A 24,810-nucleotide genomic window follows, 5' to 3' on the forward strand; every position below is an offset into this window, starting at 1 on the left:
TGCGTCTAATGCCTTCCTTGCCTCCCTCTCCTTGAAGTAGTTACGCTGCATATCGGCCTTCGCGATTTGAATAGCCCCGAGATGCTCGGGAGTGAGACGGTTCCGACTGTCAGTGTCACTGTGTTTAGCGGCAGAAAATGCCCTTTCACATGGAATAGAGGATGCTGGGACCGAGAGCAGATCTCGGGCGATGGAGGCTAAGACAGGATATGTAGCGCCTTTTTTCTGAAAATTAGTATAGATAAGTTCGAAGTTAAAGCATAGTTGAGACAAAATACTGGTGCCGCTCACCATCCAAAAGTCGAGGATGTCCTTTCCAGGCAGTTCAAGTGGGTCGTTGAGATAGCATTCAAGTTCCCCACAAGGATCATCGCTTGATACTTCCTGAGCCCGTCAAGCTTGGCTGGCTGCAAGACGGCGAGAGAGACCAGAAACTTCATCAGCTGAAGTGGCAACTGGCAGCGCATATACACCCTCGCCCTGGTTTTTTCCAGTTGTATTGAAGGCAGCAGACCGGGTTGCATATATGGAATGATACTCAAGAAACTGGTAATAGTCTGTGACAATCAACACTCTGGGAGATGAATGGCGCGACTCACAATGATGCGCACGCTCTCATTTTTCATTTGTGTGACATAAGATACTAGTAAGGTTTGGAGCATGACAACATTCCTACGGTTCTATGGTTCGGTTCGGTTCAGAACCGGTTCACATTTTCCCCCTAACTTAGAGAACCAAAACCGAACCATCAGAGAACTGGGTCAAAACCGAACCACGGTTCGGTTCCAGCATGGTTCGGTTCTCGGTTCGGTCCCGGTTCGAACCGGTTCTCTGAGAACCACGGCACCCCTAGATAACATCTGACGGTTATGTCTGCATGTCCTATCCTTGAGTGAAGTTAGGCTACAATTTTCAACCATATTGCCTTCCTGCAGTTCCCCAATCGCCCCGATGTTATCGGAGCGCTGGGCGCTAGCTCCATTGAGATTGAATGTTAATCCGATGGCGCAACCCGTCACATCACAGTCACAACCTCCACTTCTGTCGAACTCCCCTGCCTAAAGTCTGCGGGCTAAATATCCAGAATAAACAACGACAACAACAATCCACTCTGTCGATAGAAGCATGTCGAATTTCCATAATGGCGAGCCCCTCTTTGTTCTCCAGGACTGAGGCGACAAAGTTCTAAGATATCGTACCTTCTATGCACTAACGATGCACAGTCGAGTCACCCGATCAACTCACAGAGCTCCTCTCGCAAGATTTGGAGCGTGTTTCCTTGTTGAGCTTTTGGGCGCCATGGGCAGAGCCTTGCAAAGAGATGAACAAGCATGTCGAGGAGCATGCAAAACAGTACTCTGATGTTCTTTTCTTATCGGTAAGCATCACAACTCGTCTCGGCGTTGGGTTCTCTTAACTTTGCACATCTCATCAGATCGATGCCGAAGGCCAAGACGAAATCGCAGACTCGTTCGAAATAGAAGCAGTCCCGTCTTTCCTCCTCCTTCGTGTTTGTTCCCTGCTTCCATATGCGATTATATATGATGCTGAATGACTTTGGGCGTTTAGGGCCACACTCTTTTGCAGCGATTAACAGGCGCTGACAATAATGCACTAACCAGTGCACTTGCTCAGCATGGACGTAGGCCTATCAAGGCGCTTTCCCATACCGATAAAGCTCCCGCTGCCCCACCAGCTGTGCCGGTGAAGAAAGTTGAGACTCCAGAAGAATTAACAGCCCGTCTCACAAGGCTCATGAACATGGATAAAGCGGTACTATTCATGAAAGGCTCTCCCGATAAACCACAGTGCGGTTTCTCTCGCAGGATGGTAGCTTTACTCCGAGAGCAAAATGTTCCTTTCACCCACTTTGATATTTTCACTGATGAAAGCGTGCGGCAAGGTAGGCAAGCTTGGCAGGAAAACTCGGATAATACCAATTCACATTTGTGCCTTAGGTCTGAAGGTGCACAATAAGTGGCCGACGTTCCCGCAATTCATCGTGAACGGAGAATTCGTCGGAGGACTGGACGTGGTAAAAGAGTTGGTTGAGAACGAAGAATTCGAGGATATTGTCAAGGACATCCGTGTCGGGACCTAAGATACTAACTGTTTGCAGGCCCATTTGATACAGTTCTAATACAATGTACATTTATAGCTTGGTGGATTGCGCCACATAGGGGTTTGAGCAAGTGTGCTGGTTTACTCGGTGGGACCGCTCGGACTGAACGGAATATAACTTACCGCCCACCTGAGAGTCAGTGGTGAGCATTGGAGGGGGAATAACTTTAATGTCAAGAAGTCCGGCGCCCAAGCGCTTCAACGAATCGACATGCTGCAAATTCAATTAATTCTGTCACGCGCAGACGGAACAGGCGATTTGAGTTGGAGTACTACTAGTATTGCCTTTATGTCGAGCAGCTCGTCGCCGCCTCTCGGCAATTCTTTTCCCGAGCGCCCGTTCGCGAATCGATTGCGATAGAATTCTTTCAGGTGACCGCGCGCGACATTTGAGGGAATGGCGTGCAGATGCTCTCCAAACTCGAATACGCCGAACGAATCGAGCGCGCAGCTTCTGTAGCTCCTAGACACGTGGTGTATTATCCCCTTTCCGTTGCGCCGTGCATTTGCCCCATTCAATTCAGCTTCATTCGGCCTCGGCGTATATAAAGGCACGTCAAACGCCTCCTGGCAGGCAAATCTACTCCACTCATCCTCAAGGCTTGCACCGTTCACTAGGATCTGTTATCCTGAACATGGGCCGCGATGTTGGGGAGTGCTGCGTATGCTTTGGAACGATCGAGATCGGGGGTACTCTTTCATGTGGTACGTACATCCTTGGCGTTAAAAGCCGGCTCAACTGAAAAAATTATGATAATGGAATGCCGTTACCTGCCCTGGCTGCAATGCATCCCAGGTCATGTTATGGACTTCAGCTGCCTACAAGAATGTCTTTCAACGAACCCCAACCAATGCCCGATGTGCGGTCAAGAAGATGCAAATCCTCCGATTAAACTCTTCTTCGGTCAGAATTCCGGCGGCCCATCGTCCCAAACGTCTGCCCTGCAGGGAGATAGTAACCCTGACCCACATTTTGTTGAGAACCTGCAACGCGCTGTGGCAGAGTACGTTAAGGTCATCAGTAATCTGCAGAACATCGTCTCGAAGGAACAGAACGCAAAGGCCGAAGTAGAGGCTCTCCTCAAAGGGGCGAAGAAGCGGTTAGAACACCAGAACAGGCTATTGTGGTCGCTACACCACCGCAGGCTCGCTGATGCATCTGTGGCACGAGCGAGACTAGAGGCAGCGCTCAGAGAACATCGCGAAGTTCGGAATAATCTTCAGCAGAGCATACAAGTCTTGCATGCACAAATTTGTCAATTGAACGAGGCTGTGAGTGGAGCCTTTTTCCATCCCGAGGAAGCCTGTTTTCCCCTCACAGCAGCTTTCTGTCAGACGAGCCAACGTGAGCAAGATCTCAACTCGAAGATCTACTGGCTCCAGCAAGAATGCACACGTCTAGAACAGGCACTCCATGCCCCCGCCCCCATATCGTTTCAAAACATGGTCAACACTGTTCCAGGCATGGGTCCTGGAGCTCAACTCTGGATGGAACCGTCAACATCTCCCCCTTCTTCTTCGTTTGCACAATCCACTAATTACTTCGCAAGTCCGTCAGAAATGACGACTGTGCAACCGCAAGCTGCCCCTCATTCGGATTTTGAGAACCAGTCTTTCAGCAACTCCCAGTACACAGAGACGTCGAGTGGTTTCGAATATGGAAATACCGTGAATTGGAATGCAGGCTAGCACCCTACGTTCCCAGATATGGGTCCAATCTGCTATGTTATAGGCCAAGTTGAGTTGTGATGGCAGGTCCAACAATTCCGGTCATATAATTCTATTTGCAGCAGGAATTTAGGATAGTTGCATGCTTAAATTCGAGTGATCCGTTTGCATGGTCCAAAATCCAAGTTGAGGATGTTTATCCGCACGACGCTACCTATCACTGAGAAGGAGTGAGTTGCAAGTAGTTATCGAATGAAAATAAGGGCACACGGCGCTAATTGGCGCTAATTGCAACCTCACAGCAAAAATAGTGCAAACAGCGGCACACGTGACTGATCATTCAAATATATTGATTGCAAATTGCCACAGAAATCGGAAACCACTGCAAACTTTGTGCAAACTTCGACGCGTCGAAATCGCCAAAGTTCCTTCCAGATGTCCTTAAAGCTCGGGGAATGCGCCGTGTGCTTTGAGGACATCAAGATTGGTGGCACTCTCAAATGTGGTATGAGACAGCTATAGGACCGCCCCTGCTGAGCTCATTGATCTTTAATTTTTTCTTTCTTTTTTGATTCAGGGCATGTTCTCGACTATGAATGCCTGAAATGCTCACTTTTGGTCCTACCTGAAACATGCCCTGTTTGTCGCCAACGTGATGACCAACCTCCCGTTAAACTCTTCTTCGACGAAGGACTGGGTCCCGATGACGAGTCTGGTGGGAACGACATCAACGTGCGAAAGGATGGACAAGGTGAAATGGAGACTCAATTCCGTTCCAATATTTTCCGGACTATGCAGGAATCCCTCGCTGAGGCCCAGAGTATGTTGGGTCAAGCGTTGGCCCAGCTGTCGAAGGAACAGGATGAGAAGGAAAAGGTCTCGAAGAAGTATCGGGTCTTGAAAGACCAGCTTGCTAAAAATATGGCTTGCGATTCTGCTCGGAGGAAGACGGCAGAGATTCCGCTTTGCTCGATCCCCGGGTCTGAATTTTGGAAAGCCGTTACAGATTTGACGGAGGAACGCGGAAGGACTCACGCAGTTCACGTCGAAATACCGTCTGTAAGCCCAAATGTATTCAGCGGCAATTCCAGCGTTTAATCCTCTTTTCGCCTTACAGAACAGACCCAGGCTAGGAAAACGTCCAAGCCAGCCCATGGATTCAAGTGGAAGTGAAGTCTCCGTCCGCGCTTCTACCTCGGGCTCAAATTCTGCCGCTGGGTCTTCAAACCCCAGACGTCGATCGCTAATGCCTTCCCGGGCCCCCACTTCGTCATTACTCCCTCCTTCATCTTCTAATCACCACAGATCAAGCGGCGGTGCAGAGGGAAGCCGCAATCGTCAAGCAAGTTCCGAGCGGCGCCCAGTGGTGGTTATTGATGTGGATTCTGGATCACCCCGCAAGCGGCGACGCCAGTCATCCTAATCGCCGTACGCCTGTGCTACATGAATGATTAGCTTAACCCCTTGAGTATCTATTTGCGATTACACCTGCATATATCCTTATCATGAAGCTATTGCACGGGATCGTTGTGAGATTAAGTTCCGATTGAGTTGCCAAATTTGGTATGTCCGCGTTCAACAACTGTAAACAGGTGCAACAGCAAGGTCGCGCACGCGTTCTTCGAGGTTCGCACCCCATCATACGGGGGCTTGTACTCTGCGCACGAAGTGCGGACGCGAACTATATTGGACATCGCGCTTTTTTCTTTACATACATGGACTTACCGCCAACAAGCGACAGATTCGGACAATGCAGTATTTGTTATAGTGAAATTTTCAGAAGTAGCCCACCAGGGTGCCTTAGGTGTGGTATGTGACTCCTGCAATCTATCTTTATCATCTACGAATCTTCGTTTCTAAACGACTTAGGCCATGTATTCCATTATTCATGTTTACAGCGATCCCTTCGACAAGTGTCTGGTGCATGTCCTTTGTGTCGAGCGCGTGACAAACATCCGATCCGACTCTACTTTAACGAGGATGAGGACGGGTACCCTTTGCCTTCCAGCAGCTCCGACCCCGGTGCGACTGCTTCTAGCCAAATGATCGCAGAGCTTTCTTCCAGGATCGACGAATTGTCAAAATTACGGAACGAAAATCGCGCTTCGTTGGCTCAGAAGACAAAGGAAGTTGAAGATCTGAAGGCTCGGCTGCACGCCATCCATTCCAAGGAAAAATTAACGAAGGAAACACTTCGAAACCAGGTGGAGTCTATACGCAATCTCGAAAAAGAGAGAAAACGTTTTCAAGTGCACAACGAGGAGTTGCAGAGTTCGATACGAAGGATTAAAGATGAGAAGAAAGAGCTTGGGGACGAGTTGGACGAGTTGAGGAAGAAATATGATTTACTTGACACTGCCAGGAAAAGCGAGAAGAAAAAGGCGAGCAGTTCTGCCCCTCGTAGAAATCCTCATTTTCATCGATTTAGCCATTAACAGATTCAAATCGTCCTTGCGAGAAATGATAAGGACCTTTCTCGTTTACGGGAAGAAAACAACCTGCTCAGAGAACAACTCAGTACAGCACAGCATGGATCACTGCATCTCTCGCAACGCCAGGACCAGGCTGACCACCCCCGACCTTCCTCTCATGCATTTCCCGCATTCTCCCCCAGCTCCAGCCCACAACCACCTCGCAAACGATTGCAGCAAACTCTCAAGTCCCGTCCGCCGCAGAATCATCCATCTGATGACTCGGACTCATTGATAATACTCCCCAGACACATCCCCTCAACTTCCTACCCCGATCTCACACCTTCATCTGACATCGAAGAGCTCTCTGTTGAGACAACTGCGCTTATATCTGGTAGCCATCTGAAAAGGGCCGCGTTGGAAGCAGATGGCGCTCCATCAAAGCGAATAAAAGGTGGAGCAAATGCTCCTCTAAATCTGAATTCTTCCAGCTTGGATTTTAGAAGAGGAAAAACTTCAGCGCTTTACACGACGGGTCCCCGGCACAAAGTTAACTATCGCATAACATGATGTCCCTCGTCCTCATCCTCTAATCGACCTGTGCTATCATTTACCTTGTACTATTCCTACACAATTCCTTCAGAACTGTAAATGATACTAATTGACTTTGTCCCAATGAACACAGAATGGCAAGTTGTGGAATGGATAAGATTTGTGAAAGTGACGGCTACAGGGCCGCGTTCTGTAAATCCTAAAAAAGACCTCTATTTCGTATAAAACAAGATCGCGGGTAACGCCACTAGTACTGCACATCGTGGGATGGTGAGAGACGGGCACGGAATATGCCTATCTCCGATCATTCCCGAGCAATATTGGTTCAAGGGTCTTGCGCGGCGATTCATGACAGAACGTGAGGCCTGCATCAGATCTGCATTCAATTCGTATTGGTCATCAACAGGAGTACAATGTCCGAGCCCCTGGGCGTGTGAGCGCGAGAAAACTTAGGCGAAGGCCTTTTGTGCAAGGAATAAAAACATAATAACGATGTGGCAATTCCATTCAGTCACATCAACTTGGCCGATATTGACGAACCCTTTTTCTTCTTTTCCGCCACAGTAACCGTCCGTCGGAAAGTCAAGGAAAATGGATCCAGCCAGGCAATCAAGCAAACAAAAATATTTACTTGAGAATACTGCCAGGAATCGTAATTCGCAGATCCTGCGCTACTGCGTCCGTCATAAACACTGCCTTCCTTATAGGCTAAGATGGAAGCGGATACCCTCGCCCAGCCTGTTCAAAAAATTTCCCGAAAAGAACACGAGGTGTGAACGACCCACCGTCGCCACGCACAGATCATCGATTTGATTGGTTCTAGTGACGGTTATGGTAATTGGAGGCCGATAAACCGATGCAGAGATGACTGTTTGCGCCTTCCAATGATCGGCGGCAACTGAAATTATGTCTGCTGAGGAATTATTTTCAAATGCGATTCCGCAGCATGCTGCAGGGTGTGCAAGTCCCATTGAGTACACAGCATCGTATCCCATAGGCAACGAGATCCATCTAAGACACTTATTCATTTTGATGTTCCAAAGAATAATCTTCAAACAACGTTTCCGGTGACATGGCTCTAAACACAATTTTCAAGTCCGAGGAGTTGTTGACCGAAGATGAAAAAGTACCACCCCGGTTCCACGCTATAGAGGCCATGTACCAGAGTGAGAAACCCGAGAGCCCGGTACCATGCAAAACGCCAGAATTAGATGGGGGGGGGGGGGGTCGAGCCGCTGATAAGAATAAGCCTGAACCGAAGGCGTGATATGTCGGCCACGTAGGCAGGTTACCGGCCTATCGGTCAGGGGTCGTAGAAATGAATCGAACTTTCTTGATGGGGAATTTCCGTGCCCATCGTGCAAGTGGACAAAGATCTGACGGAGGATCTGTGTTCCAAAGGAAACGCATGTCAGTCCACAATGGTTATTTTCCTGCCATAACTTGCGGGGTTTATGGGGGCGCATCATGAATGCGGTAATCACTACATACAACTCGGAAGGTCTCCAATAGATCAAAGAGCAATAACGATTGAGCGTGGATTGATCAAGGGAAGACTGGAAAAATCTTCCAGGTTGAAACAAGCGTCCAGGGCTCCATACCAAAACAGGTTATATCGCGCAGATCCAGACTTTATGTTTATATGACCATTCGTGTCATATGAAAAGGGGCTGCAGCTTTACGAACGTTCCCTGGCGTATCAATTATTGAACAATAATTGATGGGCATGCGTAACGAAGGCAGTTAGCGCCGGAAAAAGGGAAGCTCGCACTTCCGCGCTGCATGTGGGCCGGCGCGAGTCCCAGGGAATCTTCTCCTGACGAGCTGTGGCGCGAAAGGCATGGACACGTTGCGGAAAAAAAAATTGATATCATATTCAAGTCACTTAATTCGCCAGACGTCTAAAGACCAAGCAAGGCAGGAAACCCGAGACCGAAAGAGCCGATGTAGCGTCCAAGACTAACACGCTACTACCCAAGATCTACACGATCGGGAGTGGCAAGCCAAATGAACATGTTGCCTCTTGCTTCCTATTACTGTTAAAACCAGATGCAACGTGGTGACAAATACGAACAGCGCTGGCGCTGTTCCTGAGTGGTGCGTGTTGCATTCCGATAGAGGCTGGGAGGGTGTGATTCAGTTTGCATCATGTGCCGTTTGTGTTGACACTGGATAGCCATTTTGGGGAGGTGCCGACTCAGACGAACGCGAAGTCGCCACAGTCTGTTGAGTCTTAGTTCGGGACCACAGAAAAGTGCGAAGATAGCCCAACTAGGATGACCAAACAATGCATTTACCTGTCCATCATACATCATATCTGGCGGACCCATATAGGCGATTGAGATACGGTTCGTTAAGCTTTATATACAAATAGATACTGGGGAGAACCGAGAGAGATGAGGAGTAGTTCAAAACTTCGGATTTTCATCCAGTGGAAGAGAAAGTCGAGCGTCAGGAATCGGACTCACGAGATGAATGACAGGACTGCCCTGACATTGGTATATAGTTGCAAAGCAGTCATGGAAGGGATTGGGTATGCCAGGTCTAGTGAACATGAGGAGCAACCCACGCCAGAATTCGACACAGAACAAGTGAAATTTCAGGGCGGTTCAAGAAGAGTTACTTGGGAGGTTTTTCTGCTGGATTTATTCCGAGGTTAAGCCTGGGATCCGTGTGTTTGTAATTCACAGGCTTCTGAAGGATACCTTATCATATGATGAGCTGCATGACAACCGGGCTGGACTAATGCGACACGATACGACTGTGATTTGACGCGGGACTTTATTTACAAATGGGAAGAACGGCGTAAAGAAAAGGCTAATAGATTTTTTTTTAAAGTCTAAAACAGCAAATGAAAAAAGGACCCACACAGGAATTCATTGCACGATAGAAGGTGAATGAAGTTAGGTTAAAGGAGGGCAAACAAATGGAAAGGACGTCAGCGAGCCAACGAAAGGCAGTGCATATCATCGATATAGACGTCCTACTATGGTGGCACCATCGCACCGTTCCTGATCAGCTCAGCATCCGAGATCTCTGGATAGAAAATATAGAATTTCACCATGCCCCCGTTCTCTGACGCAGCGATAGCGGAGAAGAATCCAGCAACTCCGCAGAAGGGGCTGCAGATCTTCAGCGTCCCTGACTGTTCACTGTCCAAAGGCAACGGGAGACGCGAGGTTTGACAGGTAATGTCCAGCGAGCAGAATCTCGCCGAACTTGATCGCCCCTCAATTTGTACCTCACGGCGGAAAGCGACCAGAGAGCCTTCATCCTCATGAGGGTCAATGACAGGCTCCTCGAAAAATTTGGACAGACCATCCCAAATCCCAACGGTGAGGTACGGATCGGATTGGTAGCGTTCAACTAAAAAGACATCCACATTCTGCTCCGCCCCGGTTCCCGAGTTGGCTCTTACGACGAAGCGATCGTGTAAATTTTCTCTATGAGAGATAACGCGGGACCAGGGCTGAATGCCGAGGAATTGGTAGCCTGCCAATGACGGGTGGGCATGAATCTGCATATTGACGAGAATATGACTGAAATCGTCATCGTGGGTAATGGTCGCAAAGAGGATCCCCTCGGGAATATCGGAGCTGACTGTTAGTGAGGCGTTTCCCCCTTGCAAGAGATGCATTGCTAATGGAATTGGAAACTTTATTTCATGTAGCGTGAGTGATCAAAAAAAGGCACCCGGAATAGACGCAACGTACGCGAGTGTGAGTGAACCGAAGTAGGAGTGAGATAGGGGATTTAAAGTCCCACAGCAGATAAGCGGTGTGGTAACAGACATGCACGTTGTCGCCTCGCAGCGCCCAATCCACAACATCGCTGTCACGTTTCTCGGTTACAAGAGTGTGTTCCCTGACATGGCCCTCCTCCCAGAAGAACTCCAGCACCACGAATTTTCTACGAAAGACTCAGAATCAGGTGGTTTCGCGAGAAAGATGAAATGCTGACGAGAGTGGGACATTGAATCTATGTTCCGAAGTGACCGCCTTGACAGCGATTACGGCCTTTGCTTCATCCAAGTGTAGTTGAAAACGAATATTCTCCAGCACGTCGAGGACTCCAGGATCCCGGGCTCGGCCAGCTTCGACTATATGACGGAGGGAAGGATACAGCGTTGATGGGGAATCGTCCGACCAGACGGCAGTCTTGAGATCAAACCAGTAAAATACGATCAAAACCCTGTCATTCTGGGTTCTTGCAAGAGCAGTTGAAAGAAGCCAACGACCACCGGGGAAGACCCTCGTGTAACCTCCTCGATGATGGAGCTGGCGGATATTTTTCGAATCGGCCAAGTCAAAGCAAAGGGAGAAGGATTTGGAGACCAGAGAGACATCCTCGGAAAGAAGACGTTGTCGGAAGGTGTTCGCTAGAAGCATCCGAGGCCGATATAACAGCAACGGGGAGTCGCACACCAGGCCCAGGGCCCCGCGAAAGAGAAGGGAGGCGCGGCCCCAGTACAGAATTCTCCACACTGCACAGGAACTCTTCAACATCTCCTGGAGCCACCTAGATGTCTGTGGCGAGTCAGGCTTGTTACCTGGTAACGAGGTCACAGCGTAAAAGGGCAAAGTACCTGAAGTAAGGCGCAGATGCTGAAAACATCAAGTAACAAAACAGCGCGCAGCGCAACGTCAGAACCGACGCGCTCCAGATCCCCATTAGGCTGCACCGAGCTGTCCATGTAGGCGTTCGGGCAAGAGAAAGTAGAGCCAAGTTGGTAGAGAAAAATGGGGGGACGTGAGCATCCAGAAATCCAAGTGTAACGTCCAGTATTTGAGGAATCCCGTTGAATGGGTTCGCGAAAAATCTGGATCTCAGGATGCGTGCTAAATTGGGCGTTTGTTGGCATTCTTTAAATAATTTATGGAGTCTTTTATGCGAAAATTAGGTGATCTTGACAAAAATTCCTGTGGGAACAGTCCAACTTCAAGGGCGACTGCATCTTGTACATTGCCAATTTCAGAAATCTGTGCGACGGAGCTTGAGGGATTTCTCTCACCGTCGACGTCGGGGTCGAAGAGCGCGCCAAATGAGACCCTCCTGATTGTGTGATCGTTTCCATCGACCTGTGTGTGGAAGTCGCCGGGCTCGGCCGTTGGCGAGTCCCCAAACTTGTTCTGGAAGGTCATCAGCAATACCCCTCGCTGGGATAGGTGGAATTTTCTAGGCGAAGGCGGCAGCAAGGATGCCCGGCTTCTGTAGATTCTTATTAGCCATGCAGCCCGTTCCAATCCTGCGCATCAACTTATTATACTGTAATATTAATTTAGAGTCAATACAACCGCATGCATCGCCTTTGTCAGGTTGGGTCTCAATGCACAGAAAGGGTTATGTCTTACCTGCGTCGGCAGACGAACGGGAAAGATCCTTTCTTGATGAAGTGCCATCTATCGTGCGCCGGAAGTTTGCAGGGCGGGATCAGCGGAACGACTTAGAACCCTTGGCTAGAGTCCGTTGATCACTCGTGACTCTGATCACTGTCAACAGGGTGGGCAAATAGCAACGGGCCAAAAAAATTCTAGGCTTTGCTCCTCATCACCGCCGATGCCGGTATGTAAGTATCCGTTTGTTTGGCGTGCTCCACGAAGATAACCGCAGGGGCCTACATTTTTTGCGCTCAAACGACCTCATGCGCGGTGCAGAAGTGCTGGAGTCCTGCCGACCTCAAGGATGACTTTAGGACCCTGACTGAAAAATAGTCTGGCCCAGCGGTTTAACGAGATATGAATCCAACATCTCCGTGCATGCAACGTTGCTGCTGGTGTGCGAGCTTGCGACTGTGAAGGGCGCGGTGGGCGGGTTTGGGACGTCCATGGTGCCCTATGTCGAGGACAGTGTCAAGGGCGTCTGACCCGAGCCTCGGGCCACCTCTCTATGGTTCACCGCTGCGGCGTCTGCAGAACCCACTGTTCGGCAGCGACGCCCAGCACACTCTTCGGATGCGTACTGGACGGTTAGAGACGACAAACGTGCACCACGATCCTGGCAACATCAGTGCCATCTCAACTTCACGCCGTACTGGCAACTTACAACTTGTCAAGATTTCTGGGGTCGTGAGCAGCGTTGGGTATCAATCGTATCCATCCGCCATCCTCCAACGATACGGTCTCGCCCTCACACTGGGACGGACCTGCTAAGCCTCCGGTTCCTATAGATTCTTCATCCCCTTCTCGTTCGCGCGGGACGTATCTCAAAACTCTTCAATACCCTCGATGTTAACATAGTAGCCCGCGGTGCATAGTTTACATCTCACCATAATCCCTATGCGGCGAGCGTTTGGACAGTCTCGGCAGTGCTGCCTGCGGAAGCGTTGGCACTCACGGCGTCAACCAGACTTGTCCACATTCCTCCTACAATCCTCCGTGCTAACAATCTTTGTTGCTATGGGGCTTCGGCACAGCGCTATGTAGCCAGTCCGCGAGAGCAGCAGCGCAGTGAAGGGAAGTACAGGGATACTCTTAAAGCCCTGGAATAGGACTTCGAGGGATACGCCTCGCTGCTAGGCTCGAGGCTAATCGCGAGAGCGGTGAGATAATCGTTAGTGTGATATGCACGTTTGGGCCCGCACCTGCAGGCAGCCAGGTCTCCAAGGACTCAATTTCGTCAGCGAGATATCAGTTCACCGCGGCATCCCACAAGGCTAGAAGGGCAAATTCCCGTTCGCCATTTCTTCGCTGCTGGCCATCTTGCAGGTATTGCCCCGCGCCTTCCCCTGGCACGCATTTCATTGCAGGCATATCGCCGCTTCTACTAAAAATGCTACGTCATGGTCATGGACGGTGCGGCTGGCCGTTTCGCTGCCCCCTTGTTATTCCCAATCAACGCAGAATGAGGCATCATGCAGACGCCGGGCATGTCAATGGCCCCTCCCATTCGATACCACTGTGATTGCTGAGTGAGATACGTAAAAGCTTCACTTGTCCAAGCTAGCTGCGAGGGCCAAAATTCATGCTTATCCGTCAGAGGTCCTTGAACAATGCTTCCAAGACGGTGTCATGGTGTCAGATCGCACTTGACATCGTTTTCGATTAATTCTGACTTACCTGTAGGCACGTTCCAATACAACTATCATCCCGTTGGTACTGAGCTCTTGAGCGCTTGCGTACGGCTCAAGGCTCCGTTATGCCAAGCCCATGGACCCAACAAACCATTGACGATGAACTAAACACAGGCTTCACAAACCTACTTGCCACCTCAGAGGGTTTGCTGTCTGGAGCATTTAAGACACAGTTGACAACCTATGAACTCTCCTCAGCATCTAATTCGTGCGCAGCTCACGAGTGGAAAGATCATGAGGCTCGACATCTGACCCCTCGCATTACAGAGGTAGCTACCAGTCAACCCCACCTTGGCTCGACATCTTCTCCAATGAAGGGGCTTTTCACGATGGGTTCGTCGCCCCTGTCAGAGGAGCCAACTCGGAGACCAGGGTGGGGGGAGGGATGTATAGCCATGTGTTCTTCGTCCGCTGCGTCTTTCGCCTTCGTGATGTGGGATGTTCTGCCCATATTTTTTTCGGGACTGCTGTCGACCCTCATTAGAAGGTTTCCTGGCAGGTCTCCGCTGTGGGGCAGAGTTGCGTGGTGTTCTGGTGCCTGTCAGGCACCACACCCGCAACTCCTTCCGCGAGGTTGCCAGGCCCTCTGTAATTGCTGGGTGTAATAACAAGGACTTGGTAAAATTCTATGGTTTTCATACGGAAGTTTCGGACGCCGAGTTGATGTCGCAGCGATGCCGCTCACAGCAGGGAGGGCAGTGATATACATAGTATGTCAGGATCGAAGCCCGACTGGATTGGGTCACTAAGCATGAATCAGCTTCACGCACGTATTGGTAACCTAGATTTAGCACGACAAAGAGCGCTGTGGCAAGTACCATAAACATGATCACTGACGTGAGATTCACTATCGCTGTGACAACATATGTGCCATGTTATCGGCAGGAGTTGCTAGCACGGATGACGCAGTGCACCATTTTACCAGAGACTTGTCTAGAGACCGGTAGTCACCTCGTGTCGCAGGGGGCGAGCATAGCTGCCGAGGATATTGGCCGTAGTTGGAGGAAGTTTGTCATTGACCGGGAGCTAGGAATTCCCTACTGGAAAAAGCAAAGACGGGTCCTCCCGAACTCCCCTCCCCTCCTGCGTCCGTGACTTCAGGAATGACTCTCCTATTCGCCCTCTAATCACACTACTCTAGGATCTCGCTTAATCTCAGGCCCGAAGTCCAGTCTCATGCTGTCGTGACCGTTTCAGAGGATTCTCCGTGCCTTACTTGAAACGGGACGAAAACTTTTGCAGGTGTGTGGTAGTGGCCAGTTCGTACCCCTGTTGGAATGGTGGCGTGTCCACGCTTCCCACTTTCCTTTTTTCTTTGTGAATGCTGAAGAGCGCTTTGACTATGCTCAACATGTGAGACTTTGCTTCGCGGAGGTGTACGCTTTGAGACAAGCTTATTCACTCCCCTCACTCATGCATTTAGATTCTCACCCATATTGGCTCTGCCGCCGGCCGGTTTGTGGAGTATTTATCAATATGATGCTCTTGCTCTCGTCACCTACCCCCCGAAATCCGTCTTTGATCGCTGCTCGCTATACTATCTATTTGTTGTAGAGGGTCGAAAGGAGCCACCCACTTTCCCAATAACCTTGGCACGTAACGCCCACCATAAATCCAACGCGAACTGGTGCCGGGGCTGCGCACGATTGAGTGGCGGGCGTCATCCTGAATGGTATGAACGATGATTCAAGGTCTCCCGCTGGATGCCGTTGGACGTGATTAGGATAGTGCGCCTCAATAGTGTTTCAGCCAAGGCTGTCCTGCGTGCAACCAGGATGGGACGGGTACGACTACATGTGGGGAATCAATTCCGCGATGGTGAAGGGACGACATTTAGAACGTCGTTCCCTTCAAGCAGCTGCCACACACTGTCTTGATATCAGTAAATCCCCATCAAATCCATTTCCGCTAGCGTATCCTCTTACCTGACCTAAACGCTGGATTTACGCTTTGAAACCGGTTCGGGGACGAGAGGTTGCGGATACTGCCGAGTTCCTGTTTACATTTGTCGCACCCGAAGAAAGCCGCCATTGTCAGTAGGGGTACCCCTAAATACCCCATTACCCCAGTTGCTGACTGCCTCGACCAGAGCACTTGAAGCTCCCGACGATTCCAGCCCCCCACCGTACCCAAACAATCTTCAGGAGAGGGTGAATCTCCGACCCGTCTCTCCATGTCTTCGTCGTATGACGCCGGGAACGAAATACATCACGCCCATGACACTCACCCACATCGCCGACTTCCCACGACAACGGTAAACGCGCCTTCTCCTGCTGTGGGGAAAGGCCAGATGATCCTGTTGGAAGACTTGGGTTGGAGCGAAGACCCCCATGTGCCAATACCTTTATTGGCTGGTATCGCAAATGAGGATGTATGGATGCTCGTGCGAAGGTTTAATAAAGTTGAGAGAAATTTGACTATGATTATGAAGGCGTCGGCGCCGTATTTACTATCTCACTGAAGCAATTATATCGTGTCAAAGCCCTTCCCGGACCTCCAACGAGTATGCTAGACCTGAATGTGTCCGGGAATGAAGAATTCGGCCCTGATATACTTCGCGCCGGCTTTGCATGACGTGGGTACGTAAATCATCCCTTCGAACATCATGGTTCATCTTTCATTCATGAAATGTAAGATCGTTGGCGTTTCAAGCGCGGCTAAGCACATCGCCCGTATCCGCTCATGGAAGGAACGCAAATGCACAGCCTGGTTTTGCATCATAAGTTCCTTCGCATTGGTCTTGGGTTCCATGGTTCCGATATTCTCTGCAGGGATATATCGCTGCTCGGTACTTCCACCTCGTCTTTTCTTTGTTTCCCCTCACCACTGTAGTGTAGGTAATCCGCTCACCCTCCCGGCATATTCTCTTCCCCTCGACGCCGTTATCTGCCGTTTCTGCTGCAACCGGTGCCCTTCAAGTCCCACCTGTCGGCAGGCTCGCATCCAAAGACAGTCTTAGTGGCGCAGAAGAGACGTGTAAGGGATAAGCAGTCTAGGCCTAGGTGAGCGGTTTTGGGCTTGACGAGTATTGTTGTGGGTCAAGGGACTCCCACCGTCTCAGGTGACATAGCCACCTACGGATCTGGAAGTGGGAGCAAAATTTTTGACTTTCGCGATCTTCCACAGAGGATGCGGGAGTTAATCTCCCAGACCCTACCACAGTTGTTGGAGGGGTAGCAGAGTGTCGATTTAAGAGCAGCACGGTCGAGAGGGATTAAAGGAACCAGAAGCACCAGCAAGCCAAAACTCCTGTAGAGCAAGCGATGTGGACTAAAGCCAAGCCTACGATGAGGATTATCAATGATTTTCCTGACGTGTTGAAAAGGTTCTCTGCGTAAGAATGATAGTTCCTCTGGAATGCGTAAGGCATAGACTCATGGTCTAGTGTCGTCTATAGCGTCACCTCCCCAGCACCTCCGTTCGCAAAGTATGCAGGTAGACAGCAGTAGCGCTACCCTTGTTTCTCGCGTCACTCATCATTGCTCCAGTAATGGTATATGAAACCCTTGTGTGCACGCAGGAGACTCAAGCGATTAGCGGGGCAACAGTCCCGGCAAATGCCAGAACCTCTGGAATTGAAGGCGACCCGGTTAATTTACAATAGGGAGGAGACCGGGGAAGGAGGAGGGTTTCGCAAACGACAAGGACAACGAGCAATAAGGAAAGAAAGACAGAAGTTACAGCGGGCAAGGAAACAACCGAAAAAAGGAAACCTAGAAAAACCTAAGTAAGCAATCGGGATCCCACCCACCGAGAGTAACCGAAGGTCACAACACCTCCCCCTCGGCGAGACCGAAAGGCTTACCGGAAGCAAGGAAGACGAAGGAATGTCTTCGTCAAAAAACAGCATACAGGACAAAAGAAAAGACTAAGAAAGAACACGCCTTCAGCAGAGGAAAGGTATAAGAGGGCCAGAGCCCTGTAGCATAGGCGGACGAAACTCACGGATGAGATTGTCCGGAAGAATCGACCCAGGAATGCAGCGGCAAAAACCTGAATCGGCATGACTCTAACCTCGGAAGGCACAGTATGCGTAAGGCCGACAGCGGGTACGGCGCATAAGATTAAACACCACCCGGAAAAATGCCACGCGCGAAAAGAGACCAATGAGTGCGTTTAGACTGAGTGCGCACAAGCCTAATTTAATCTCGTACCTCCATTAAATAACAAATAATGCCAGGTTTAGGTTTGCGCAGCCAATAATTGACAAGTTGACGGGTGGCAATATCGTGAAGCGACTGGACAAGTAATTATCGGTAACGATGTCCTTTAAATGTTGTGGTCAATTAACGTTTCTTCCTAGCCATGACTAGAAGGCGCTTTCCTAAGGGCATCCCCACTGATGCTCAACTGACCCTAACCATCCGTATCGGCGAAGCGAACCATGCTTTTGTAAATCAATATGATTTTCATACGACGACCAAATCACTAACGATATAAGTACAGAGCTGGCTGAACACGACCATGAATTTCATATAACAACTCGCATTGCCCCCATGGCCGAAGCCGCAATCTCAGGCGTCGGTGACCGATGGAAAACACAAAGACCAAAAGAAACACTCGATTTTTTTTCTTACTCCTCTTCCTCCGTGCGGCGGGCATCCAGGTGCAGAGTCATCCGAATGTTGGAATGAGCAGTGAGTTCTGCCACCAGATCAATTCTGCTCATAGGAGGTAGAGATGAAGCGAACATACCAAAGGACAGATGGGAGCTGAACAATACATTTCGTTTGTTGGGAAGGAGGATTAGCCTCCGTCACTTGTGCCATCTGTGATAGATACTGCTCCCAGATATGCAATGTTGTCGGTGGCCCAGTGTGTACGATTGACAGAGTCTCATTTCCATTTGATTGCTCGCGAATACGGAATTTGTCGAAACGATAGTCAGAGTGGTCGAAGTGCAGACGAACTTCAAATCGTATGTCCTGAGCAGTCTCCGTCGTCATTTCACAAAGAAGTGGGATCTCAATCATTACAAAGGACAGCAGAGGAACCTTTGCGCTATAAGCGCCCACGTTGAGACCAAATTCTGGAGTACTGCCATTTATCCTGACTTACGAAAGGGGCAGTTGCGAGATGACCGTTGGAAGGTTGGATGTCATCCGCCAGTATTCCGAGACTTTCTACGGTTGTAGCTTCAAGAATCATTACAAGTCGACCACGTCTGGACCGTCGTTCAGCAAAGATTCGGAGACATATACCACTGTTTCCGAGACCGGACGACTTCAGGATGGGTGGACATATGAGTGGAGAAACAGATTGGAACGACGGCGAGGATATGAATTTTGGGTGAAACATTTCATTCCATCGACTCCGTAACAAATCATTTACACACGATCGTATATGGACGTTAGTGGTCGCGAATAGCGAGTGGCGTAAACGCGCTGCCCAGGTGAAGATCTCAAGCCGTGACCGAATGAAAGGGGCCGGAGGGTCAAGAGGTCGAAACGTCCGGTAGCTGGATAATTCCTGAAGTCCCCGTGAAAGTGGAGTGGTATGGTGTTTCAATAATACTGAGCCGAGTGATACTGCCAAGGGAAAATTCCCTGTGCATGTGGTACGATTTAGTGAGGCGGGTCGGGTATTACCCAAAGCAAAGTCAGCTTCTCTGGATGGTTAAGGTGAGGGATAGCCAGACCTCCCCGCCAAAACTATGCCAAGTGTGAAACTACGATTTAGGGGCTTCGTACCTCCAAACAGAATGGATAGAATTGTTGAAGGGCAGCATCGGCACTTGATACGTGGCTTTCCCCAGGGCGCAAAAGTTCTGGGAAGGCACAACTCACGATCTGATATCCATGGCTCTACAACGGGTCGGACAGATGCTTGGACCATGACCGTTGGCTTGCTAATGTGTTTGATAGCGCAGATAAGGTTGATCTGCGCTCTGACAAGCCCAAGATCGGAAACACTGCTGATATGCAGTGGCAGTCAGGCCTTGCTGGAGCAGCGCAAGTGGTTCAGACTTAGAGTCAGTAATTGCAAGCAGCAATCACTTGCGCGATGTTTGGTCCTGGAACCAGGCATCAGTGACGATGATAGTGACGTCGCAATATCGTACAGTTGGTACGGTAATCAGAGGACCTTAACATAGCAGTACCAACATTAAGTGCGATTGTTGTCTTCGAATTAGAATGGATGAGAGTGAGGCTCACGGACTTGCACCATAACCCTTCGCGTGATTAACAGCCACCCGATCCCGTCAAGCGGAATGCGCCATTGTTGGCACTAAAGTGCGACACCGCCACAATTCAATGTACACACATTTTATTATCATCACGTGAATACTGGCTTGACTCTGGTGGCGCCTAAAACATGGCATCATTAGACTACGCGCCAGTGCCCATCTGCGCGAGTTTGATGCCCCTTCAATCAGGTGATAGCCGGGTTAGTAGGGGAGATGAGGAGCTATCGCCCGGCGCTCCGCCATTGCTCCCCGCTGTCGGAGAGGAAGCTTCCACTCGTCTTGCCAGTCCTCGCTCCTTCAACCTTACCAATTTGCTAATATCTTCCGCAATTAATATTCCCAGTACTTCTTCTTCTCCAAGGGGGGCACAAAATTTCCTTCTTTCTGCCAAAGAGCCTCTGGCGATTCCGCTGATGACATACAACTCGCGGAGGTTCATGAGTCGGGTAGGGTTCGTGTTTTGGACAACAGACCGAATAGAGGAAATCGTAATGTGGAGGAAGGGCTGGACACATACTCTTCCCTGGGTAATTGTGTACGTGCTGATTTGTAAGTTTTATGCTATTTTTTAACGTATGGGCACGAAAGCGGCTTAATCCCCATGGGGAACTATGTTTAGGCTATCAACCCAAATTATTGTTATTTGTGCCCAATGTGGTAATCTTGTGCATCATGCTGATTACATACCAACCGTCTCAAAATATACCCCGCTCCAATGGGACGCGGACCACCATAACCGATCCATCGCGATCTATTCGGTCTCACCCGCCTCTCCCAGTTCCGGCGTCGGAAGGGAGTGCAGCGTGGCTAGCTAATGTTCAAGGTGTCCAGAATCTAATGGGTCTAGTGTATGTGTCATTTCTGTCTTACGCGTCTTGCTGAAAGTTTTCCATCAGTGCGGATGCATACGATGCCGCTGCACCCATGGTTCCGTACCTGACTTGGAGATCTCGCTCGTCGTCAATTCTATTCTTATTCGCGCTCTTCCTCACTATCTCCTTATGGTTTATCCCGCTCCGTTTAGCCTTTCTCAGTATTGGCCTCTTTCTTTTTACAGCAACCCATCCTTTGGTCAGGGAAGCGCTTATTTCCCCTCATGCTCAACTCTATTTCCGCCAACATGGACCATTTCTCTGGGACCGAGTGCGCCAATTTATGAATGACGCCCACTTACCCGAGAGAATTATCCCTCACCTGAATGGTAAGCTCTCCTGGCGTCCTCTTCACCCCCTTGAGGTTACTGATTGCGACTACTTCCCTGTGTGACTCAATTCAGAATTGCGGAGCGTTGAAGTATTTCAGAATGAGCGTTGGGCGTGGCCGTCATCTTCAGCTGTTAGTGCCGCTCATGGCGAAACTCTTCCCGCGGGATGGAAGAACGGTGCAGCAAATCTCAAACCAACAGAACGTTTACCCTGGACCCGAGGCAAGGACGGAAGTGGAGGAGTCGGAAGCGCTAGGTCAGTAACGCTTGGAAGCTCGACTCATCGAATGATGAACCCAATTGATCATCTACCCTCCCGATAGTGGAGTGCTCAACTTCTCACTAGAACCTCACTGGGCCTACGTAGAGTCCGAAGATTGGGAACCCGACTTCTACGGCTGGTGGACAGCGAAGGACAGTGTATCACGGACGGATTCAGGTACTGTTCTTTTACCACTTCCCTTCAAAGGAAGCAAGGAAGCCTGATCCGAACACTCTTTTTTTATCATGGGATCCTTTTTTATATGTTCCGATGATGGATGGTTCTAGATGGATGGCTATACACGAACGATGCATGGCTAGACCCACACCGTTCCCCGCCGGCCGAATGGCAAAAAGCCGGACTCATGACCAGACGACGACGGTGGACGAGAAGAATATACTACATTGGCCCTTAGTCGCCCCCACTCTAATTTCAGTGTACAGTACCCATTTTGTGCATTATCTCCGTTTGTTTCATGCCATCAAATTCGAAGCCAGAGCCAAGGGACTCAAACTCAACTTACCCCTGACATTGTAAGTTTGTGAATAGCTATCAGCACAACCACATCAAATCATGCATACCACATGGTGACCCAACGAATTGTAATATGTGGAAATCACCAACACACTAATCTAAGCAGCATGTTTCTAACAACTAGGTAGGAAAAGCCAGAAAGAAGTAGTTTCAACTGAGGGCGTACGAATGGTATAAAGAATCCAATTGCAGGAGCTGTTGATTGCGCTGATACATGAAACTAGTGTGTATATGTACCGACTGGCACCTTATGTGTTGGATCAAAAACAAGGCCGGAACCCCGTCGCCGCGACTACAAGCTGAAAGCCCTAAGAAACGGAGAAAAGGACCATATGTCAGCGAGGTTCCCAGGAAATTTAAGAAATACTCCAATGGATTTCATACGCTCGAAGGAAGATGCGAGGAAAATGCGAAAAGAAAATACTCACTCATCATGAAATTCTATCGATTCCATTGCCCCTAGAGACCTCGCATCCCAACAAAGTTTCCTCATGGAAAGGACCAAACCAGCAGGACCACATGCACCGACCGCAATACCACCACCACATGCACCAGCACCAGCCAAACCGCCCGCACCTCCCATGCCCAAATTCATACGGAGCTTCTCGCCGAACGACTCCAAAATTAGACGTTTCCGAGAGATGATCTCTTTGAGAATAACTTCATAATCTGGTCTCCCAGGCTTCAACTCTACTGGTGGCGAAGCACAACCATTACCACCATGACTTTCGAACCCAATCTTCGGAGGTAAAGGTGGAGGCAACGAATCTCTTACAGGGTCCGCAAAAGGATTCACCACCCTCATTCCAGCCTTCTCATCCAGTTGCCCCACAATAAATTGCCTCCCTTCCTCCAGTTCGACGCGGCTCGAATTATTATCCAGTGCCAGAAGTTCAGTAGTACTGTTGGGGCCACTTGCCAACCCTGAGAGGGGGGATCTGCCATAACTCGGGGGATGTGGTGCTGTCGTCGATAAAAATGCTGCGGAAGAGGGGAAAAGGGAGAATGGTCGAACAATGAACCCTCTACTGACGGATGTATAATAAAGGTTGATCCGAACGGTGAAGTGTGGTATGGACTTTGACGAATCGAGGATCTGCTCGAAGAATGGAAGGAGATCGTTCACTGCCGCGCGGTCACGAACGCTCCAAATGATATTGAGTTCCCTCGTTCTGCTCTTGCCCAGCCGAGCATCTGCAACCATCCCCTGTGCCACTCCAAGGACGTATGAGACACCAGATCCACCAGCCACGAGCAACACAGAGGAATAGGCAGAATAAACAAGATTACACCCCCCATATGGACCTTCGATGAGAACCGCAACGGGATATGGCCTGCCCTTCTCATGGCCAGCTCCCAATTCAGCGTCACCTCTTCCCTTCTTTTCAGCAATTTCGAACAGGCGGTTCGTCCAATCACCAGCTGCTTTCACAACAAGCTTCGCCCCTTCACCATGTTGCGGAGCAGTGGACAATGTGAAGGGATGACCCTCCCACACCTGGGTGAGCCCCATGCCACCAGTGAGTACTCGAATGCGGACGTGCTGACCCGGTATCCATCCGCTTCGGATACTTGGAAGGTGGATAATGGTTGACTTGGAAGATGGAAGAGGTGTAAGGTATGCAATGTGAAGTCGAGATGTCAAAATACGTGAGACCGTAGCAACGAAGATGATGAGTACAGAGTACAGCACCCAAGGACGAAGAAGCTTAGAGTGATAGTTAAGCTGTTGAGAAAACATATGAGTGATGACAATGTCGTTCAAAATAATAAAGCTTTACTTACACCAACAATGAAGAGAAAGACGCCAAAGTGGTGGCAGACTTTAAATATATGCCACCACTGGCGACGAACGGTATCAATCGATGCAAAGAAGATGAGGCAGAACCCAGAGTACGAAATAGAAGCGAGGATATTAGAGGATTTAGACATTTCGGAATGCATAGTATGCGTCTGAGCGAAAATAGTCAAGTAGGCAATGACATGGACAGTGGTAATGAGGAATAAAAGACGACCCAGCCATCGGTGAAACCAATTTATCTAAGAATGATGTTAGGTTCGCCACCCTGCCAAGACAACGCTTGTCCCTCACCGTGGCATATCCAACCTGAAGAATAGTTCCCAGCCCAAAAACCTTATTCCCAAGCATGATAACGCACGGCACAAGTGTGATCGCAACATATCCCGTCCTCGTGGAGTCCGTCATAACATTGCTGCCAACGAAACTCGCAAGAAACACCACGAGCGTGGTGGTTGCTAAGAGAAAGGCCTGCGGGACGGACAGTTTCACATAGGGAATGACATACGTCGGCAACGCCAACGGTAAACGACCAATCCTTCTGGGGAGACTGATATCGGTTTCAGGATGTGGTTTTCCTGGAACGACACGATTCTTGGTAGGAACGGGCGCAGGCGGTCTTGATGACAACCGGAATCCGACCAGCCAACCAGCGTGTTGGAGACGAGAGAAAGTCCAAGGAAGAGCAAAAAGTGCAAAAGCGAGAGAGAAGAGAACAAAGAGAACTATTAGAGCATGAGAAACCGCGAACGTATCATCCGAAGTGGTAGTCGCGTTACGGAGACGCTCTGCGTCAGTGGGGTTGGTGACTGGGGGAACAGTAATAGCACCCATGAAGGATCGTGAGCTATGACGATAAAGAAGTTACTAGCGAGCGTGTGGGTGGGCGGCCTGTATGTACGCCCACCAACGAGCGGACAGCCCACGATGGAAGAAGGAAAGCAAAACGAAAGCAGATGACAACGGCAGGGGCGGACAATAGGCTTCTGATTACGTAATCTGTC

At 49.7% G+C, this 24,810-nt stretch overlaps 11 protein-coding genes across 11 annotated transcripts; 8 read left to right on the top strand and 3 right to left on the bottom strand.

Moving 5' to 3' along the window:
* The first annotated feature begins 1,116 nt into the window (after positions 1 to 1,116).
* Positions 1,117 to 2,255, top strand: EI90DRAFT_3036216 (glutaredoxin). Its single transcript, XM_039058686.1, has 5 exons — positions 1,117 to 1,144; positions 1,224 to 1,378; positions 1,436 to 1,510; positions 1,570 to 1,903; positions 1,959 to 2,255. The coding sequence occupies exons 1-5, from the start codon at positions 1,126 to 1,128 to the stop codon at positions 2,099 to 2,101; spliced, it is 726 nt and encodes a 241-aa protein (XP_038921984.1). The 5' UTR covers positions 1,117 to 1,125; the 3' UTR covers positions 2,102 to 2,255.
* Positions 2,256 to 2,916: 661 nt separating this feature from the next.
* EI90DRAFT_3036217 (uncharacterized protein) lies at positions 2,917 to 3,393 on the top strand. Its single transcript, XM_039058687.1, has one exon. The coding sequence runs from the start codon at positions 2,921 to 2,923 to the stop codon at positions 3,191 to 3,193; it is 273 nt and encodes a 90-aa protein (XP_038921985.1). The 5' UTR covers positions 2,917 to 2,920; the 3' UTR covers positions 3,194 to 3,393.
* A 541-nt stretch (positions 3,394 to 3,934) lies between these two features.
* On the top strand, positions 3,935 to 5,323 carry EI90DRAFT_2088771 (uncharacterized protein). Its single transcript, XM_039052559.1, has 4 exons — positions 3,935 to 4,019; positions 4,092 to 4,294; positions 4,367 to 4,848; positions 4,907 to 5,323. Exons 2-4 carry the CDS (start codon positions 4,225 to 4,227, stop codon positions 5,210 to 5,212), a joined length of 858 nt encoding a protein of 285 aa, XP_038921986.1. The 5' UTR covers positions 3,935 to 4,019; positions 4,092 to 4,224; the 3' UTR covers positions 5,213 to 5,323.
* Positions 5,324 to 5,831: 508 nt separating this feature from the next.
* EI90DRAFT_3150946 (uncharacterized protein) lies at positions 5,832 to 6,770 on the top strand (the record flags this gene model as incomplete). The annotated part of the gene is made up of 2 exons (XM_039065693.1): positions 5,832 to 6,189; positions 6,313 to 6,770. 2 exons carry the CDS (start codon positions 5,832 to 5,834, stop codon positions 6,768 to 6,770), a joined length of 816 nt encoding a protein of 271 aa, XP_038921987.1.
* A 2,861-nt stretch (positions 6,771 to 9,631) lies between these two features.
* On the bottom strand, positions 9,632 to 11,423 carry EI90DRAFT_2090010 (uncharacterized protein). Its single transcript, XM_039052562.1, has 3 exons — positions 10,713 to 11,423; positions 10,466 to 10,661; positions 9,632 to 10,407 (listed from the first exon to the last, which is right to left on the bottom strand). Exons 1-3 carry the CDS (start codon positions 11,255 to 11,257, stop codon positions 9,739 to 9,741), a joined length of 1,410 nt encoding a protein of 469 aa, XP_038921988.1. The 5' UTR covers positions 11,258 to 11,423; the 3' UTR covers positions 9,632 to 9,738.
* A 2,340-nt stretch (positions 11,424 to 13,763) lies between these two features.
* On the top strand, positions 13,764 to 14,760 carry EI90DRAFT_2089801 (uncharacterized protein). Its single transcript, XM_039052560.1, has one exon. The coding sequence runs from the start codon at positions 13,887 to 13,889 to the stop codon at positions 14,424 to 14,426; it is 540 nt and encodes a 179-aa protein (XP_038921989.1). The 5' UTR covers positions 13,764 to 13,886; the 3' UTR covers positions 14,427 to 14,760.
* A 1,753-nt stretch (positions 14,761 to 16,513) lies between these two features.
* EI90DRAFT_3036233 (uncharacterized protein) lies at positions 16,514 to 16,956 on the top strand. Its single transcript, XM_039058688.1, has 2 exons — positions 16,514 to 16,609; positions 16,659 to 16,956. Exons 1-2 carry the CDS (start codon positions 16,571 to 16,573, stop codon positions 16,806 to 16,808), a joined length of 189 nt encoding a protein of 62 aa, XP_038921990.1. The 5' UTR covers positions 16,514 to 16,570; the 3' UTR covers positions 16,809 to 16,956.
* Positions 16,957 to 17,318: 362 nt separating this feature from the next.
* Positions 17,319 to 17,993, top strand: EI90DRAFT_3036236 (uncharacterized protein; the record flags this gene model as incomplete). Its single annotated transcript, XM_039058689.1, has 3 exons — positions 17,319 to 17,548; positions 17,641 to 17,746; positions 17,767 to 17,993. 2 exons carry the CDS (start codon positions 17,319 to 17,321, stop codon positions 17,744 to 17,746), a joined length of 336 nt encoding a protein of 111 aa, XP_038921991.1. The 3' UTR covers positions 17,767 to 17,993.
* Positions 17,994 to 18,604: 611 nt separating this feature from the next.
* On the bottom strand, positions 18,605 to 20,010 carry EI90DRAFT_2089970 (uncharacterized protein). The gene is made up of 4 exons (XM_039052561.1): positions 19,977 to 20,010; positions 19,512 to 19,834; positions 18,880 to 19,367; positions 18,605 to 18,822 (listed from the first exon to the last, which is right to left on the bottom strand). The coding sequence occupies exons 2-4, from the start codon at positions 19,654 to 19,656 to the stop codon at positions 18,787 to 18,789; spliced, it is 669 nt and encodes a 222-aa protein (XP_038921992.1). The 5' UTR covers positions 19,657 to 19,834; positions 19,977 to 20,010; the 3' UTR covers positions 18,605 to 18,786.
* Positions 20,011 to 20,419: 409 nt separating this feature from the next.
* Positions 20,420 to 21,980, top strand: EI90DRAFT_3036243 (Peroxin/Dysferlin domain-containing protein; the record flags this gene model as incomplete). Its single annotated transcript, XM_039058690.1, has 6 exons — positions 20,420 to 20,557; positions 20,628 to 20,856; positions 20,905 to 21,209; positions 21,285 to 21,468; positions 21,536 to 21,651; positions 21,762 to 21,980. Coding segments are annotated over 6 exons (1,100 nt in total), but the record flags the coding sequence as incomplete, so codon positions are not given.
* Positions 21,981 to 22,432: 452 nt separating this feature from the next.
* Positions 22,433 to 24,640, bottom strand: EI90DRAFT_3117135 (uncharacterized protein; the record flags this gene model as incomplete). Its single annotated transcript, XM_039062954.1, has 3 exons — positions 22,433 to 23,734; positions 23,794 to 24,048; positions 24,101 to 24,640. The coding sequence occupies 3 exons, from the start codon at positions 24,638 to 24,640 to the stop codon at positions 22,433 to 22,435; spliced, it is 2,097 nt and encodes a 698-aa protein (XP_038921994.1).
* Between the last annotated feature and the right edge of the window lie 170 nt (positions 24,641 to 24,810).

The sequence above is a fragment of the Cantharellus anzutake genome (genome assembly GCF_015039405.1).
Source record: "Cantharellus anzutake strain C23 chromosome Unknown EI90scaffold_5, whole genome shotgun sequence".
Lineage (NCBI taxonomy): Eukaryota > Fungi > Basidiomycota > Agaricomycetes > Cantharellales > Hydnaceae > Cantharellus > Cantharellus anzutake.

What these genes read in the sequence shown, in the direction of transcription:
- EI90DRAFT_3036233 (XM_039058688.1), top strand. Translation starts at nt 16,571, where the DNA reads ATGGTTCCGATATTCTCTGCAGGGATATATCGCTGCTCG. An exon ending in CAGGGATATATCGCTGCTCG is followed by an intron (nt 16,610 to 16,658) that starts GTACTTCCACCT and finishes ACTGTAGTGTAG; the next exon opens with GTAATCCGCTCACCCTCCCG.
- EI90DRAFT_3036216 (XM_039058686.1), top strand. An exon ending in CTGATGTTCTTTTCTTATCG is followed by an intron (nt 1,379 to 1,435) that starts GTAAGCATCACA and finishes ACATCTCATCAG; the next exon opens with ATCGATGCCGAAGGCCAAGA. An exon ending in CGTCTTTCCTCCTCCTTCGT is followed by an intron (nt 1,511 to 1,569) that starts GTTTGTTCCCTG and finishes TTGGGCGTTTAG; the next exon opens with GGCCACACTCTTTTGCAGCG.
- EI90DRAFT_2089970 (XM_039052561.1), bottom strand. Translation starts at nt 19,656, where the DNA reads ATGGTCCAAGCATCTGTCCGACCCGTTGTAGAGCCATGGATATCAGAT. An exon ending in TCTATCCATTCTGTTTGGAG is followed by an intron (nt 19,368 to 19,511) that starts GTACGAAGCCCC and finishes CCACATGCACAG; the next exon opens with GGAATTTTCCCTTGGCAGTA. An exon ending in ATCTCGCAACTGCCCCTTTC is followed by an intron (nt 18,823 to 18,879) that starts GTAAGTCAGGAT and finishes GGGCGCTTATAG; the next exon opens with CGCAAAGGTTCCTCTGCTGT.
- EI90DRAFT_2090010 (XM_039052562.1), bottom strand. Translation starts at nt 11,257, where the DNA reads ATGTTGAAGAGTTCCTGTGCAGTGTGGAGAATTCTGTACTGGGGCCGC. An exon ending in AGATTCAATGTCCCACTCTC is followed by an intron (nt 10,662 to 10,712) that starts GTCAGCATTTCA and finishes AGTCTTTCGTAG; the next exon opens with AAAATTCGTGGTGCTGGAGT. An exon ending in TTCGGTTCACTCACACTCGC is followed by an intron (nt 10,408 to 10,465) that starts GTACGTTGCGTC and finishes CATGAAATAAAG; the next exon opens with TTTCCAATTCCATTAGCAAT.
- EI90DRAFT_3036217 (XM_039058687.1), top strand. Translation starts at nt 2,921, where the DNA reads ATGTTATGGACTTCAGCTGCCTACAAGAATGTCTTTCAACGAACCCCA.
- EI90DRAFT_2088771 (XM_039052559.1), top strand. Translation starts at nt 4,225, where the DNA reads ATGTCCTTAAAGCTCGGGGAATGCGCCGTGTGCTTTGAGGACATCAAG. An exon ending in TGGTGGCACTCTCAAATGTG is followed by an intron (nt 4,295 to 4,366) that starts GTATGAGACAGC and finishes TTTTTGATTCAG; the next exon opens with GGCATGTTCTCGACTATGAA. An exon ending in TTCACGTCGAAATACCGTCT is followed by an intron (nt 4,849 to 4,906) that starts GTAAGCCCAAAT and finishes TTCGCCTTACAG; the next exon opens with AACAGACCCAGGCTAGGAAA.
- EI90DRAFT_2089801 (XM_039052560.1), top strand. Translation starts at nt 13,887, where the DNA reads ATGCCAAGCCCATGGACCCAACAAACCATTGACGATGAACTAAACACA.